Here is a 17,465-nt window from a genome sequence, read left to right as displayed (position 1 = left end):
ATTCAGGTGTCAGCAAACTAGACTTCCAAACAGGGTGTCGCAATACTTGATGATGCGGTTCCATACTTGGTACACAGCAAATTTTCGATCTATCTTCCAGCAATTTCGTTTGCTGAAACCAATTCAGCAATGCACCATTTTACTGATATTCAGCACTTATGAAATTGTTTACTGGAATTCAGTAATCTAACTTGCTGGATACTTGTCAATACCATCGGAATTGCTGATTTTCATTAATATACATGACAGATGATTGATGACCAGCAATCGATTTGAAATTTTGCCGAAAACCAGCAAACATAATTACTGAACTTGCATCAGCAATTGTTTTATTTGCTGAAAACCAGCAAACAGTTTTACTTGTCAACCGATAAATATAAAACAGTCCCGCTTGTTTCATTGGCTTACCTGGCACGGAGTTTAACGAAAATTTAACCAACCAGCACATTTTTACATCCTTTAGAGTATCGTATTTGGTATGTACTATATTCAATAAAATACTAAGTATTGTAGAATTACTTAAGTGTTTATTTTTAGGATAGCAACGACAGTCGAACGGCAGGCGGTACTTTTCCTCTACCAATTGATCCTATTCGATTCCCCAACGGCGCAGAAACATGGTGTGAATGTATGGTTTTGTTAAATAAATATATATATATATATATATATATATATATATATATATATATATATATATATATATATATTTCCAATGAACAATAACTAAATTTTACACCAGCCAGGTGCAGGCGATCTGAAATTGCTGGAAAGCAGCAAGAAATCCCACTAGAATAACAAATAATCAAGTACTGATTAATCAGCAAATTCAAATTTATATTGCTGGATGGTCAGCAAACCAGCTGTCACCTTGATGAAAATTTGATTTGCTGAAAGATCCAGTAAATTTTGTTTTGCTGGATCGATTGCTGAATTTACAGCACAAAAAAAATCAGCAAAAAATTGCTGGTTTACAGCATTAAAAATTTGGTGTGCACCTCCTGTCAAGGACCTCGTCCTGTATAAGCTTAGCAGTAGCAGCAGCAGCAACGTAGAACACTGAAAAAAAAAACACTACGGGCTATGAAAAATCGACACCGCGATTTTTCCACTTCATCCAAATCCAGACTCCAGTAAAACATTCTTTCAACAATTCGAAAGCAAGTTATATAGAGTGACTTGTTGTATTTTCGGCAGCATTGTTCTCTTCGTCTTGGGTGGTTTTCTAAAAAATATTTGTGCTCAAATTATGCACCAATACTTTCACCATATAAGTGCATCTTACTGCCGAATTTCAGAAGTTTTGGTCGATAAAAACCCCCCATGACGAAGAGAACAAATCGGCCGATAATACGTAAGTTCCCCTAAGAAAATATTCCATAGAAGGGTTCTACGCAATCGAGCAGAAGTACTCAATGTAGCCCGTGTTTCTGACTGTTTCGGATAAATAAAAAACTAGTTATTTAATCTATAAATTCATTTTAGTTTCGTAAATGAACAAAGCAATCAACGGAAAGTGTAATAATAAAAGCTTACCTTAATAGTTCTTCAACTTAAGTCGGGGAACGATGTTCATGCTGGTCAGTTCTTGGAACAGCAGCTTACAAGCATAGGGCATGGAAATCTTCGACACACTGGCAGACGACCGGCAATTGTGACACCAAGACGAGTATGCCAGCCGACCGCACACGTTGCAAACGTCCACATCGAACGCATCGGAGGAAATCATCAACCGTTCCATGATCAGCATGGAAGCCCCGTAGGAAATCAAACAGTCCCGTTCCATTTCTCCGAGACGGAGACCACCTTCTCGACTACGACCCTGCGTCGGTTGACGTGTGAGTACGGCACGAGGACCACGAGCTCGAGCATGCATCTTATCCTGGACCATGTGCTTCAGCTTCTGGTAGTAGACAGGACCGGAATAGATGTACATCTCCAGCGGTTCGCCGGTAATGCCCGAATAGAAGATATCTTTGCCGAGGAAGTTAAACCCGTTCTTGAAGAGTTCATCCTGCAGGTCCTGGCACTTGGATCCACCGAAAGCGGTTCCGTAGTGGAATTTGCCTTCCAGGACTCCTGCCTTGCTGCCGAGAAGTTCCAGCGTTTTGCCGACCGTCATACGAGAGGGGAAACCGTGTGGGTTCATGACCATATCCGGCGACATTCCGAAGTCATTGAATGGGAGATCTTCCTGCTCGACTATCAGTCCGGTTACACCTTTCTGACCGTGACGGGAGCTGAATTTGTCGCCGATCTCCGGGCGACGAGTTTGACGGAGAAGAATCTTGACGAGGAACTCCTCTTCGTTGTTGGTGGAAACCATGACCTTTTCGATGTAGCTGGGTTCGGTTCCTTTGTAGGTGATTGGGACAGGGCTGTAGGTGATCGGTTGCTGTCCTGCTTCTTTTTGCTCGATGGGGTTTGTCGATTTGACTGCGGGCATCTCCTTGTTGACCATGGTTTGCTTGGAAAGGACTTTCTCACCGGGAGAAATGATGCCATCCGTATCGAGGCATTCGTGCTTGAAGATGATCTTGTTGGTGAGCGAATCTTTCATGGGACCCATGATACGATCGAACGTTTGATTGCTGTAACGTTTGATGGTACATTTGCTGTTCTTGTAAACCAGACAACGACCGTAACCGCGATCGATGGAAGCTTTGTTCAGAATCAGCGCATCTTCTATATCGTACCCGGAATAGCTCATAACGGCTACAGTGGCGTTTTGTCCGGCCGGAAGCTTGTCGAAGTTGGTCAGCTCGATTGTTCTGGAACGTACCATTGGTGTTTGGGGATAGACAATGTTGTACATCAGCGTGTCGATACGATTCTTCTGATTATAGCCAATGATTCCCATAGCTTGTTTACCCATAGCGCATTGATAGGTGTTTCGAGGACTCTGATTGTGATGGGGATACGGAACCAAACCTGCACAAACTCCCAGCAGAGTGAATGGTTCCACCTCCAAATGCGTCGTCTTCTCTGGGTCAATATCAACTTCCTGATACGCAATGAAAGAATCGTTTTCCTCATTCACATCTAGATATTCGATCAAACCATCGTGAAGGAAGTCGTCAAACTTCCGCAATCCGATTTTCAGCTGCTCGATGTGCTCCTGTTGGACCAAAGGCCTTCCATTCTGTACAATTATGTAAGGCCGACATAGACGACCTCCATCCGTGTGAATATACACACAACGCTGCGTAAACGATGTGTGAATCGACACGAACGATCCAATCAGACCCTTCCTTCTCATCATACGGAACACCTCAACCAGTCGCTTATACCCGATCGTAACTCCCAAGATGTTACCATTGATAAACACCATGAAAACCTTCGGATTATTGATGGTCTCTCCCCCAAGCAAACGGATGTCCTCCACCCCGGAATTATAAGCTAAGCGGATCACCGGCTCTTCATCCACCTCCGTCGTAATGTGGGTCATCAACGCCAGATTCTTCACCAACCCGCAAGCCTCTCCTTCGGGTGTATCCGACGGACAAAGCATTCCCCATTGACTTGGCTGCAGCGAGCGCGGCCCAGAAACCTTCCGCGTCTTCTCGAACTGAGAGTTAACCCTGGTCATCATACCAAGCGCCGATATGTAGCTCAACCTCGAAAGCACCTGCGTCACTCCGGCACGTTCCATCTTGAAACGCTTGATCGTCCAGTTCCCCGTCGAAATGGCCGTTTCCAGACCGGTGGAGATCAACGCCGCTCGCATGTGCTTCACCACGTCGAACTGGGCCGCCTTTATCTTGGGAATGTTCTTGTCGGCGATCATCTTCAGTTCCCAGTTGAAGCGCTTGAACAGATCCTCGAACATCAGCGAAAGCAGCGAACCGGCCAATTCCAGCCGTTTGTTGCCGTAGTAATCGCGATCGTCGACGGCCGATTTGTCCACCTCGGCGGCCATGACGCGACGGATCATCAGGGCCACGTAGATGGCCTTCACCTAGAATGAGAAAAGTTTTTTAGATTACATAGTAACATTTTTGGAAGACATCTCTTAATTTGTGAAGACATTTGAACAAATTCAAAATAGTTAGATGTTTTGTGAAAACTGTATTTAAATAATTAAATAACACTGCGGAACATATGTTTGTCTCAAGCACCAAAATACCGCTATTTACTCAATTAAGAGTTGCTGAATCCATTGCCGTTTTCAAAAATATCATAGCATATTGGCTGTGTTGGAAATGCATAGTTTGAATATTTCAACCAGCTTGCATGCAAGTTTTCCAGCTTGTATGGCAATCTATTTGCATAATTTCCGACAGAATTCAAACTTTATGTGTTTAACAATACCGTGATGATACAATATTTCGCGCACGCTCCTAGTTTCGCTCACTGCCATTTTATCCATATTTGTTGATACATATTCTGGCCATAACGGCATATTTGTCACATTCGACATTTTTAAAAATTTCAAGTTAATACCGGGAACAGTCATCAAATCATAAATACTTTCGATCAACTTACTGAAATCTGTGTGATTGTTCTAGAAAATTCGAAAAAAAAATACCAAGTTGTTTTGTCACATTGGCAATTGTAATCGCATAACAGTCACATAGAGCTTATACAAGAGCTTTAAAATGTAGTAGCAATGAAATTTCTATCAGAATTATTTTCTGACTATTCAACCAATCTTCTATCTATATAAATAAAAATGGAGTGGTGTTTGTATGTCACGAAATAACTTCAGAACGGGACACCCGATTTGCACAATTCTTTCACTGTTGTCTTCTTGAAGGGCTCCGACGTGTTCGTGTGACGAAAAAGTTTAGGGAAGTTGTGGGAAAGTTTGGTATAACGGGGGAGTACTAATATATCATGTTGTGTGAGAGGTTCCATGACATTTTTCAACAGCCTACTTGATGGCAAGACGAAGTTTGCCGGGACCACTAGTATGCAATATAAGCTGTACAAAATGTTAACCTCAAGTAAGCATTTTTGAGTTCTTGGTAATTTTTTGAAAATTTAGTTTCTTCCCATATGGGATGATCCGCCTAAAGGCTTCCATTACAGTCTCCTACAAGATTCACTTTTCTATGGCAAATGCAATGCTTCACAACGCCTACTTTCTACTTGTAAATTTTGAGAAAATGAAGCTGACATTAGATTATTTATACCGTTGTTATTTCTTTTTATGGCAATGTAAAAACCATATTGAAATAAAATTGTCGCCACTTATTTCTACTCAGTGAAACTACTAGTCATTTTCCTCAGAGTAATATTTCCTACGTTGTACATGATAACGATGTGTCTAGCTAGCTAATAGTAAGAGTGGCTACGGATCATTCTGGTTACCAAAAGGCAAACTGATCGTCACCAATAGTATTAATGTCCCTCTTCGAATAGATTCATTATTTGAAATGGGCATCAATTCTATCAATGACGCAGAATGTCCGTTGGATCACATCCGAGATATTAGTGCGTCTATACCATATGAATTATGACGCGGCTTTAAGCAAAAAAAAAAATGCCAAAATGTGATACCACCACTACAGGTTACGCCTTTGGTTTCCATCATATGGGCTAATGGATTATGCCCTCCAATCGCGGCAAAGTCGCATAACCAAGGGGAGGGATATTCACGTTCAAACAATTTTCGCATTTTTTTATGGGCCATACTGTATCTATGCATGAAGATACTTTTCAGAGAAATAGTCAGATGTGAAGACGAATATAACATGTTTAACTTGTTGTTGTTCAGTAAAGAACAGTGCGCGGAATTAGGGCATTATGAAAAAAGCCGTGACCTAATTCCGCGCAATACGTTTTTGGATAAAACTCAATATTTATGCTAATATTTGATAAGATTTCATAGAAGCATATCTGTAGCAAGTAGTTTAATGGAATATTGCATAACAAATAAAGCAATTTTATTATAGAAATTGCTTTTGTTTTTGTCCTACAGTCTTAGCATGGACGCTAAAGAAATTAGAAAATTTGCGTTTACTTAGGGCGAAGTAGTCCGTCATTGAAATTTGTACGCGTCGTTGATGATTGGTGCTAATTTCTCTCACGATTTCGAATCAAAGAAAGTCAGTTGGTTTTGCACTGACACAGCTGAAAAAGTATCAGCATATTTTATGCATGTTAGCGCGTACAGTGATATATTTTCAAGTCGATATAAACCATCAAGACTGAGTTTTATCACTTTGAATTGAAAGCTGAAAAGTCATCATTGATGCCAAAAGGAATGACGGGCTACTTAGCCTTAGAGGGCCTCCACTGATTATTTTTTTATACCGTGAAAAAGTGTCTTATTTGCTTTTCTTTGTGATTCAAACTTATTCTAGAAGAAAGAAGCATCAAATGGCATGAAAAGTTTGCTGCAATATTAATCTGTATTTCCATATATTCATAATTTTGTATGAAATGCGCGGAATTAGGCAATGCGCTGAATTAGGGCACTTTACGGTATATTAGGAGAAAATCGAAATAGAACTAGAAAGAACCGTTGTTCAATGTGTAAAATTTCGGCTAAGTGTCCAAAAATGATACAAGTCCTAACAATAATAATAATAGTCGCAAAACCGACAGACGTCAGTTTGACATCGATTGATCTTATTCAAATGCTTGTCGGGCAAAACCCATGAGAAGCCCAACAAATATGCTCAAAGATTGTTTTTAATTTAAGTTCAAGACACATCGACGTCAAAACTCGATTTTTAAGAGCACAAATCTCCGCGCGCGCAGAAATTTTGATCCTTTGTTTACCACCAGTGAGTGACCAACCGATCATGGTCAATTTTTTTTGATTTTCTTATTGTTTTGTTTCCATTTGGTCGATGTTCAGACAGACCGGACTAGATGATATTTTGGCTTCGAAAAAAAAGTCAATAACTCTATCAGTTCTGATTTTCAAAAGATATTTTAATACAGATGTTTTAACAAAGAGATAAGATTCAATATTACTGCAAATGATGCAAATATTTTGTTATTTCGTTTGGTTGGAGTACGTTTTCCTGAGACCACTAAAAAGCACATGGTTCAGTCAGACTTAACACTGATTTTTTGTATTATACGTTTATTTTTCTGGTGCTATAAATTGGACGCTTGATTCTTTCCTCGCAGGTAAGTCAGTCTCATTGCCATACCAGTTGTGATTGGCTTGTGAATGATATTTATCCATCGTTCTTTAAGAAGCCTTCAATAGTGATGTAGTGAGTAGTGATGGTCACTTGATTGTATTCATTTCTCCTGCGAGAGCTAGTGATGGAAACGAGATCACAATCGTTCGACGTGTAATGCGAGAGAAATATCCTGAATCCGGTTAGATGTGAGTACATCATGGATCGCAACACTGCCCATATTCGCATAACAGTCCCATGTTGACTTTTGACCAATTTGCGTTTTTTGCATAAATCAACTTAACATCGTTAGACGCTCAAGAAAAAATGATAAAATAGTAGTCTTTGTTCCTGACTTGTACAAAAACAAACCCCAATGGTGTTGTCCCATATTGCAAATAATCGCATAACAGTCACATTGTTAGTGATTCACTGAATATAAACGAAATGATACGGAATATTTTTTTTTCAAATGCCATATGATTACGATAATAAGATAATGCGACAATGCGTTGTTTCAGATATATTTTAGAAATTCATGAGTGTTTATTTTTAATTCTAATAACAGCATGTTCGATAATATGAAACAAAAAATAATTAAAGATTAATCACTTCCCGTCTGCTTCGAAGAATTTTTATGCTTCGATTTATGTTTCCTGGCGTTCTGGAATATCGATCCAAAACTTCTTTTGGTGTTCTTCGATGACTGGTAAAATTACCCTGAGAAGCGCTTGCTTGCGGGTGGGGCATATTCCAACAGGAACTTTTCGACGCGATAGGATGCTTTCCAACTCAAAACTATCATCGGTTACCGTCTTCATCTGCTTCTTGGAAAAAATACAGCAAGATGTCGACTCGACATCATCATCCAATGAGCCACTGTAGCTCATCTCGTAGCTGCCTTTTTTTAATTTGATCTTCCTTATATTTTCAATATACGGTCGAGGCTTACACTGGTTCAATAGGTATTGAGACACCGTCATTCTCAACTCGAAGAAATCAGTAGCTGCCATGTCCATCGCAATAACATTCTTCTTCGCTTTCTGGACTACGTCTTTGAATTCTGGAAACGCTGGCGATCCATGGCGCATACCTTTTTCTACGGCAGCGTGAAAGCTGTCAGCTGCCATAAAGGTATGGCCGGATTCGAAATATTTGAGGATTATTTCGTTTGATTTTACTTTTTCGGAGTTCAACAACAACGTCAAATAGAGGAATAAGTTCCAGTTCTTATTCTGACTGGAACAGTTGTCCAGCCAGAAAGTGATTTTTTCGAATTCTTGGCACCACAATACAACTTTGCCGAAACAGCTCGCAATATCGCCCGCAGATCTCCCTGAAGTTGATTCGTTCCATACACATGCAACGACCAGATATGTTTTAGCATATTCACCAACAGGTGCGAAAGTCTCATTAAAGGCTAACACACGTTGAGTGAACACAATTGATTTTAAGCCTTCAAGACGTGGTAGCTGGATAACCTGTAAAACGATGAAGAACCGAATAGTTTGATGTAATTTATTTATAGACAATTATTCAAAGAAATTTACCTTTTGCAGGTCCACTGAAAACACTATTTCTTTTGCCCGGATTTGATCCCCATCATGTTGGTAATCAGCTCGAGAAAGATTTTTCAACCGGGAATGTTCTACATGCGACTTACAAGTAGAACACACTGTAACGAAACGATCCTCTTCCTTGTGCCCTGATGAGTTTTGGTGTAGCGTTGCAGTAACACAAACCTCGCATTGTTCATGACCGAGTTTTACAAGTGAAATGTTCATCTTCGAGATCATACTGCAATAAAACTGGTAGCTGACTCGTAATGCGGGACTGGCTGAATCTTGGTATGCTTGATGCATTGAAGCCTCCGTCAAATCGGATGGAAGGTAGAATCTATGCGGCGCGTGTTCCCGACGATAACGCGAGACAGACGGATTGTAAGACAAAATGTGGGTCTTAACGGCTTCACGTTTTGCTTTGCTTCTCTCGTATTTCCCTCGTTTGGTCGGGTTTGGGTTTCCATCGAAATCATGTTCCAGGCATCGATAAATGATGTTTCTAAAAGATAAACAAGAGAATAATTACTCGTTTTAAAATATGCCATTTAAATTGAACTTACCCGCAGTTTTCTCCGTATCCAATGACAGCCAAAAAAAAACTTTCGACAGACTTTCAATTTTTCACCATTTATCAAACTGAGGTTGAAAGTATATGAAAAGTTTTTCTTAGGATGATTTGCTACGGTCCGGTACGTGCGTCTGGTTTGCACTGAGCTGCGGTGCACATTTTCCCGAATGAAATTGCATTGCTCATTGGGTTCTAGCTTCCAGAAACGGCTGTGGATATTTACGCGTTCGTCTTTGGAAAAAATCTGGTCACACTTTTTCTTGCATCCGCATTTTACAATGCGCAACTTGTGGCTGAGCCGTCGCCGTTTTGTGCGCTTTTCTTTTAATTTTTGCCGTTTTGTTTGTTTCCGCTTCCTTTTTTCTAATTGAAAAAAGCTTCCATCGGATCCCCGATCTTCCTCATCGCTGCCTGATAGATCGTCACGTTCTGTCCCGGATTCCATCTCCGCGCTATCCGATGGATGATTTTCCGGATGTCTCAGGTTGATAGCGGAAAGCGCATTCCACATCGCGGTGTGTTTTGAATTATTGGCCGGAAATTGGTCATCACTATCACCAAATCCGATGAATTCTTCATCGGAGGATTCACCCTCACTTTCACTTCCGTATACTTGTAATAATTTTAACGCGGACATTGTATAATTACTGAATTTCACAGCCTGAAAACAGCGAACAGCGAACTAAGCAACCGGTAGCCAAACAGTAGCTGTCAAACAAGACGATGATCACAATGGGACTGATATGCAATTATATTGGCATATTATATTGTATTTCTTCGCATGTCAGTCTCACTTTACTATTTGTACATTTTTAAACAGAGTTCCAGTTTTATTCAATAAAAAATTCTCAGGGTAGTTCGTGCACTCAACAAACAGTGATTATTTAAAAATATAACACATTTTAATTCAAGTGGAGACACGAGATGAAGCAAAGTTGTTTGTACATTTAAATCGTCATTTTCTCAGTTTGCCATTTTCCAACATGGGACTGTTGTGCAAAGAGGGGCAGAACACCACTCAAAGGTGAGTCCCAGATCCTTACATTATCTATGACAACCGTGGAGTTGCAAAGATATATTTGGTATCTAGGAACAATGGTTGTCTAACAAATATCCCTTCCGGTTATCAGGGAAGAACCGTACAGACGTGAACATTTGATGCCGATACCAACTAATCAACCAGAATTCCGGTAAAAATCATCACGCTTTTTGTTCGCTTGGATTTGCCCTACTAATCAATCTCAACAATATCAAAGAAACTGTTCTTGAACTCAACGTTGCAACTCGCATCTTATCTCGACACCCCTCGCATTTTTTAGAGGTGGTTGAATTGAACTCAATATGTTACTATGTACAACTAGCTGTCAATGATTACTTTCACACAATAGACATTATGTTCAAAATCAACGACTTTTCATTCCAAAGCCCAGTGCTAGAGATAATACAGGGTGTCGACTCAATTTTGAAAATAAAATTCCCTGACTTTCCCTGACCTTCCAGTCATTTTCCAGAAAAGTTCCAGACCACTGAGTTGGTTAATTTGAACCGAAATAAGTACGATTTTTACAAGATACATATTCGATGATTTTCATGATATTTATGTTATAGGTCGTATGAATAAACTGATCAAAAGCTTTTACTTCATTGAGATATATGTACTTGCCTAATTACTAATTACTAATATTTTTCAAGATGACACAGATTTTTTCCAAATTGTTTTCATTTTTTTTCTTAGAATGTCTGATAATTTTTCACGATGATTCGTTACAGGTAATATTTTAGGATTACGATTTGAATTACCCTTAGCTTTTCTCCCCGAAAAAATATCTAAATATTCTCAACGGAATGCATTCAGGGCTTGAACAATGCGCTGATTAGAAGGTTTCTAATGCTTCTCTTGAATTTGTCGTACTTTCAGCAATGCTCCAAGGAACTCTTCTAAGAATTCATCTACGAGTATCTCTAAGTAATATCACAAATTGTCAATAGATTATCAAGATTATTTCAAATGATATTCCTGAAATTTCTGCTTTTCAATGATTTTCTGGATTACTAAACGTAATCGAGGAACTTTGAGAATCGTCCTCAGCATTTCTGAAGAATTTTCTGGGTCCTGGTTCCTTAGTCGAGTGGTTAGAGTCCACGGCTACAAAGCTAAGCCATACTGACTCAGAAGATATATTGATTTAGCATGATTAATTACTTTGCAGACAATAAACTCGTTTGATGTTGTAGTATTGATATTTTTTCCCTGACCTCAAGTGAAATTCCCTGATTTTCCCTGACTTTCCAGGTCAAAAATAAATTCCCTGACATTCCCTGACTTTCCAGGTTTTTCCAGGTAGTCGACACCCTGTAATAGAGCTAGTCCAAAGTAAGGACTGTTCAAATCATAGTGATTGGTGTTTTGAATTAAACCAAGAGTTCAAACTCTGCAATGGAACGTGCTGATTTTTTACCATGATAGGAATGTAGCCGAGTGGTTATAGTCCACAGCTACAAAGCAAAGCCATGCTGAAGGTGTCTGAGTTCGATTCTCGGTTGGTATAGGATCATTTCGTAATTAAGGGGCTGTCCATTAATTAATTAATTGATTAACCCCTCCTCCCGCCATAACCCCTTACGTAATTAATGGACGGCTCCTTAGATGCGTAATTTATTTTGATTATTAAAATAATGAAAATTAAATCAAAAATCTAAAAAAATAATGGAAGAACCGCCGGGTGACTCAGGAAAAATACCAGGAGAAATTATTCACAATTCTTATAATTTTTAAAGAAATACATAAGTTATTTGACAATTCTAGGCTAAATACCTGAAAGTTAAAATTCGGCACCGGCACGTGCGCAAGGATGGTCGTCGCCAGCAAGTCCCGCGCTTCATCCGCCGTCGTTTTGTACTTGGTGGCCGCCGTGGTGAATCGTTTCGCTATCAGCTTCGAGCCCATGTACTCTAGGGCCCGCTGCTGAGTGTAAACCTTATGATTGGTCGCTTCTAGCAGCGAGGGCGCAAAGCGCTTTTGCGTTTCAGTATCAATGCCAACTAGTTGCATAATTTCCTGATCGGATGCGATTCCCATCGCCTTGAATATGATGGCAACCGGAATTTCCTCCGTCATCGAGTTGTGCTTCAGATAGTACTTGCCGTGCTTGGACAGCAGGATGGTTCGAGACTTCTTCTCGTGGGTCGAACTCGTTACCTGGCACTGGATCACATTGTTGTAGTCTTCCGTGATCATTTTGTTCCAGGAAACCTGCTCCTGAATCAGAATGACCTTTTCCGTTCCTCGAATGACGAAATAGCCACCGGGGTCCATCGGGCACTCGTTGACCTGGGACAGTTCATACTCGGACTTGCCAGTCAGAACGCAGTTGGACGACCGCAGCATGATTGGCATCCTTCCAATCAGAAGATTATTTCGAACCACTCGCTGAGTTCCCCGGGTGTATTCAATGTCCACGGTGATCGGAGCAGCGTAGGTCATATCCCGAAGGCGACATTCATGCGGGGTGGTGGACTTGGTATTGTTGAAGCCCTCCTCCACGTCCGGCATTCCGATGCTCACGTTCAAATACTTCAGATAGAAACACGGATCGGCATCGCTTTTGACCTCGTCGTTCGCCCGGACAATGTTCTTAATGTCCACGTTGATGAAGTAGTTGAACGAATCGATGTGCTGCTTGACGAGGCCCTTGATCTGCAGGAACGCCGGAACCAGCTTCCATTTGTCCTGTTCAAGATTTTCATCACATTAAGATCAAATCCAGAAAAATCGTATCCGCTAAACTCACCTCCAAGGCCTTTTGAACTTTTTTGTAGTTCTTGCCCTCCGCATCCCAGTGCTTCTCGCCGAGTCCCATTTTTGTCGAATAATTAAATCCTTTCTAGCTCGAAACCGACACCATTCACTGCTAATGCATTCCAGCACCCGACTTTAACACTATTTGATGAATTTCCGACGTATTTTTCAGAAAATACAGTAGATTTTTGAAACTGACGAAATACACGCGGCCATTCGTTCTGCAAAAGATGCAAATACGATGTGGTTTGTTGATTTCGTTTGACAGCTCCTCCTCGCTCGACCGATTGCGCGTGTGTTGGTGGTGGTGGTCAAAATGTTTGCACGCACACATGCGCGACTATGCTGCGGGTGGGTGGTGGGCGACATGTAAACAACTCACGGCTGTTGTTATGCTGGTGCAACATAAATACTAGGGTGGGTGTTAAAACATTACTGAAAAATTTGTGTAAGTTTGCAATGTGCCGCATTCTAGCAGAGAAAAGCTCCGATGTGAAATGAAATCTTTGATAAAAGATTATGTATTGCGTAATGTAAATACATATTATGAGATTGGGAGAAGAGATGTTAATAAATTTGTTTGTTATTATTTAGCTCCATATGGGAATTCAGCCCTGCAAACTGCAGAAAAAAATCCTAATAAAATGAGATCAAACTAGATTTGTTTCTTCAGTGACTTCCTTCATTGAGATTTGAATAACGAGTTTTTCTTATATCGAATTTGTACTTACATTACAGTACTAATGTGTTTGGTTCATTTTTCAATATATTTCAATATAGCTATTTCTCTCTACACATTTTATCTTCGGTATCAGTCCAATTTCTCTGAACAGCCAAAAATTGTAAGCAGGAACATTTTTTTTATTTGAGCCGGCTTCTACAACTCATGTTCCAAAGATTGTCAAGAAGCTTGAAATTTGTAAAAGTTCATAGTCGTGATCATTAAAATGAATTTCTGTTATTTATGTTCAATGCGTAAATTGAGGGGCCCAGATAGCCGTAGCGGTAAACGCGCAGCTATTCAGCATGACCATGATTCGTTGAAAATCTTCAGAAATATGACCATTTCCGTGAAACTGGTTCCGGAAAATATGGTCAGTCATGTTTGTATTACCAATCATGTAAATATTATTCGGAGCTATATCCAAGTGGCATCAGTCTTCAAAATGATGTTTCCAGCAGCATATTTGAAACCATTAGATGCACTGGCCACTCTATAGTAGGTTCCAGGTGCCCTGGGGGAAGTGGCCAATTGGGAACATATCTGGAACCATATCAATATGGGCACCATACTTCAATATTTTCAATGGTGATGCTTTGTTTACCCTAAGGAACATTAAACCAAAATATGTTTTAAATGGAAACAAATTGCAAAGGATGAGAGTGCTTTTAACGTTTTTATGTACATGGATAAATTATCTTTAGTGCTGAAAAGATGATAATTAGAATAAGTCTTTATGTAATACGTTTCTTGATCGATCTAAGAAATTCGTCATCAACGAAGTTTACCAAACTAACGTAACATGTTCTTTAGGGTTTTAGTCACCGTCTATTGTTATATTTGGAGATTGTTGATATTTTTCAGTGATTAGTAATCACTGATTACTATACATTTAAACACAATTATAACGTTTTCCTCAATTTGAGTTCGACATACGATAACAAGCCTAGGCCTAGAGTTGGACGAAACAAGAGCTTTCATGGTAGCCTGACTATCTAACATACTTCTTTGCAAGCAGATGCGATGATCTGATCTATTCTAACCATAGCCACTACCCAAACTTGAAAGGAATAAGCTTCTTACAATCTCAGCACGAAAAAGACCAGCAACGAAAACAAAAACAGATCGGTATCTCTAAAAAGTCGCCAAATGTGAAAGGCACAGAATACACTGTGTAGAACGCATAGTACGAAACCATAAAGGTGCAAATTCAAACTAAAATAAAACGTTTTTGTAATCCCACCCTTACATAGCCTCAGGATTAAGACTGAAGAAGGGCAGCCGATTATCTCGGAGAAACACAAGATTACCTGCACCATTGTTCCGGGTAGCAGAGAAAAGTCACAATACTGTGGAGGCAGCCTTGATACTCAACAGGCTTCGTTTTCGGTTTGAAGCCGCATTAATTAGGGGTCACCTGCGAGATGGACTTTTACCACCGGAACAGGCAGCCGGTAGTGTTAATTGGTCGCCGTTAAGTCAGAGGGGACCAAGTACAAAACTTGAGAAAATTGGATTATTCTCTCATTAGATGCAAAATTACTTTACCTCCGTTACACTTTGATCAGATTTGAAGAATGCTGTAAACTGCGAGAGATATGTAACAAATTTACTCTGGATGATCAATAAAAATCAATAAAAGTGTGCAGTCAGAGAGGACCAAGTGCTTATTATCATAACAGCGAAAATGATCAGCGCGCTTAGGAATGCGAGGAAATGAAAGACATTTCAGGAGATTTGTCAGATTTTTTTACATCGAATCATTCTTCTACTTATCCATCAATAGAAATTTATAAATATTACATGATTCGATGCATTTGATTTTGATTTTTGACCATTTACCATATTCGGATGGGTGGTCAGAAATTGCAACAAATTCTGTGCAGACAGAGCGGACCAAGTGTTGAAAAGCAAAAAAATGATTGATTACTGCATTTTTTGAGTCAATTTCAGAGTCCGATAGAAGTTTACGGTAGTTCTATGGTGTATGTATGGCATGTCCTACGATACGCTTATTGGACCAGCATATTTTGGTCGGTACTCAAGATTTTCACTTGGTCCACTCTGACTGAACGCATATTTGAATATTTCTGATCTTCAACGCCCTGACCCTGCAAAACCTTAATTTTCAAGCTATCGTAATGCCACTGATTTTGGTATTTACTATATGGGTTATTTAAGAATTTACGATACTGGTGTCGAAGGGCCTTGATAATCTGTTTATCTTAGAGATATGCACCCAATTTGACCATGCAAGCATTAAATGATTGTTATTTTTCAAGAAATTGTTCAGTCAGAGTGAACCAGCTCACTGAACGGTGGTCTTTGGTTCAGTCAGAGTGGACCAAGTACACATAGTCCATCAAAACAATCGTTCTATTAGAGGTTTGGATTATGATTTTTCATGATTATCACTTTACATTATATTGTTTGAAAGTAACATAAAGACGTGTAAAAATATTGAACCGAAATTTAAACGAGTTCAAAAATTACAGAGCGTTAGACTTTAAACCCATTTTTCTCAAAATATCAAAAATGTCACTTGGTCCACTCTGACTTAACGCCGACCAATTCTTAGTCAATTCAAACAATCGCTACCGACACTACTCGGCTAACTAGGCTGCTCGGGAAAAGGAAGCTAATATTGATGATTAACTCCTGACGTGCCCAAGCAGCCGTATGTATCATGTATTCTAAATACAGACAGTTTATATCAGGGCTGCCCAACGTACGGCCCGCGGGCCACATTTGGCTCGTGGCTTTGTTTGTGTGCCCCGCGAGAAGTTCAAAGGCATTTGACGTACGAACCAGGGATGGGGATGGGGTTGCATAAAGAAGAACGTTATCCTGATTTCAAAAGAAACATTTTTCCTCTAACTGAGTTTACGATACTATGAAAATGTTAGAATTGCTCGTATTCTAACAAAATTTGAACCACACCGTATAACATGATTTGACCGCTGTTCGAAATGAAATGCAGAACTGTCTAAAATAAAAGAGACAGTTCATTTGAAACAAATCTCTAAACAAAAATGATATTAAGTGGATATAATTATTATACACAAACATTATAGGGAGCCGGATCCTATTCTTATCACTTTTGATTCACCTCGGCAGTGGGGTTTTCGAATGCTACTAAGCTCATATTTGGCCACAATATGCGCCGTATTGAAGTACTTCTCATCGAAAAATTTCAGACAATTCAGTCAAGAAAAAAACCCCATGCCAAAGTGAATCATCAAGGTGCCCAAGTAGCTCTGTACCCTACATAATTCAAAACCATTGATTTGAGCAAAACAGTCTGTGAAATTGATCCTAAGATGTCAAAACTTGTATTAAAATTGTAATCATTCTTAATAGCTATAAAAATTGATTTTCTAAATAGCAATACGACTACAAATGGATCAGATAAATACTGACAATTCTTAAACGTGTTTCGGTAACTTCAACGTCCAGAACAAAAAGTACCGTTTTGACTCATACTCCGAACACTTAAGGTCAACAAGGACTTCAAATGCATCTGATAGGCGAATATTAGCTGATGTTTGTGTAAATTTCACTTTCTTCGCAGGTCTAACTGTGAACTGTTGGGTGTGCCGATAAAAGTGTTTATTGAAACTTATTTAGTATTGTATTTACGTAAAAGTATGGAAAAACATTTTGATTAAAATGCCGAACAATGTGTTCATTCTGTCTCATGTTCCGAACACCTTGATTCAAATTCCGAACAGCACGA

At 39.6% G+C, this 17,465-nt stretch overlaps 1 protein-coding gene across 1 annotated transcript; it reads right to left on the bottom strand.

Moving 5' to 3' along the window:
- Positions 1-1,459: 1,459 nt before the first annotated feature.
- LOC23687576 (DNA-directed RNA polymerase III subunit RPC2) lies at positions 1,460-13,264 on the bottom strand. The gene is made up of 3 exons (XM_011495422.2): positions 13,001-13,264; positions 12,025-12,939; positions 1,460-3,955 (listed from the first exon to the last, which is right to left on the bottom strand). Exons 1-3 carry the CDS (start codon positions 13,067-13,069, stop codon positions 1,535-1,537), a joined length of 3,405 nt encoding a protein of 1,134 aa, XP_011493724.1. The 5' UTR covers positions 13,070-13,264; the 3' UTR covers positions 1,460-1,534.
- Between the last annotated feature and the right edge of the window lie 4,201 nt (positions 13,265-17,465).

Source organism: Aedes aegypti, chromosome 2 (assembly GCF_002204515.2).
Source record: "Aedes aegypti strain LVP_AGWG chromosome 2, AaegL5.0 Primary Assembly, whole genome shotgun sequence".
Classification (NCBI taxonomy): Eukaryota; Metazoa; Arthropoda; class Insecta; order Diptera; family Culicidae; genus Aedes; species Aedes aegypti.
Note: the sequence above shows the minus strand (reverse complement) of the source record. Positions and strands in the feature narration are given on the sequence as shown.

Bases quoted from the DNA above. Each gene is read 5' to 3' on its own strand.
- LOC23687576 (XM_011495422.2), bottom strand. From the start codon at position 13,069: ATGGGACTCGGCGAGAAGCACTGGGATGCGGAGGGCAAGAACTACAAA. The intron at 12,940-13,000 runs GTGAGTTTAGCG...AATCTTGAACAG, and splicing joins AAGTTCAAAAGGCCTTGGAG to GACAAATGGAAGCTGGTTCC. The intron at 3,956-12,024 runs GTATTTAGCCTA...TTCTCATTCTAG, and splicing joins TGCCGAATTTTAACTTTCAG to GTGAAGGCCATCTACGTGGC.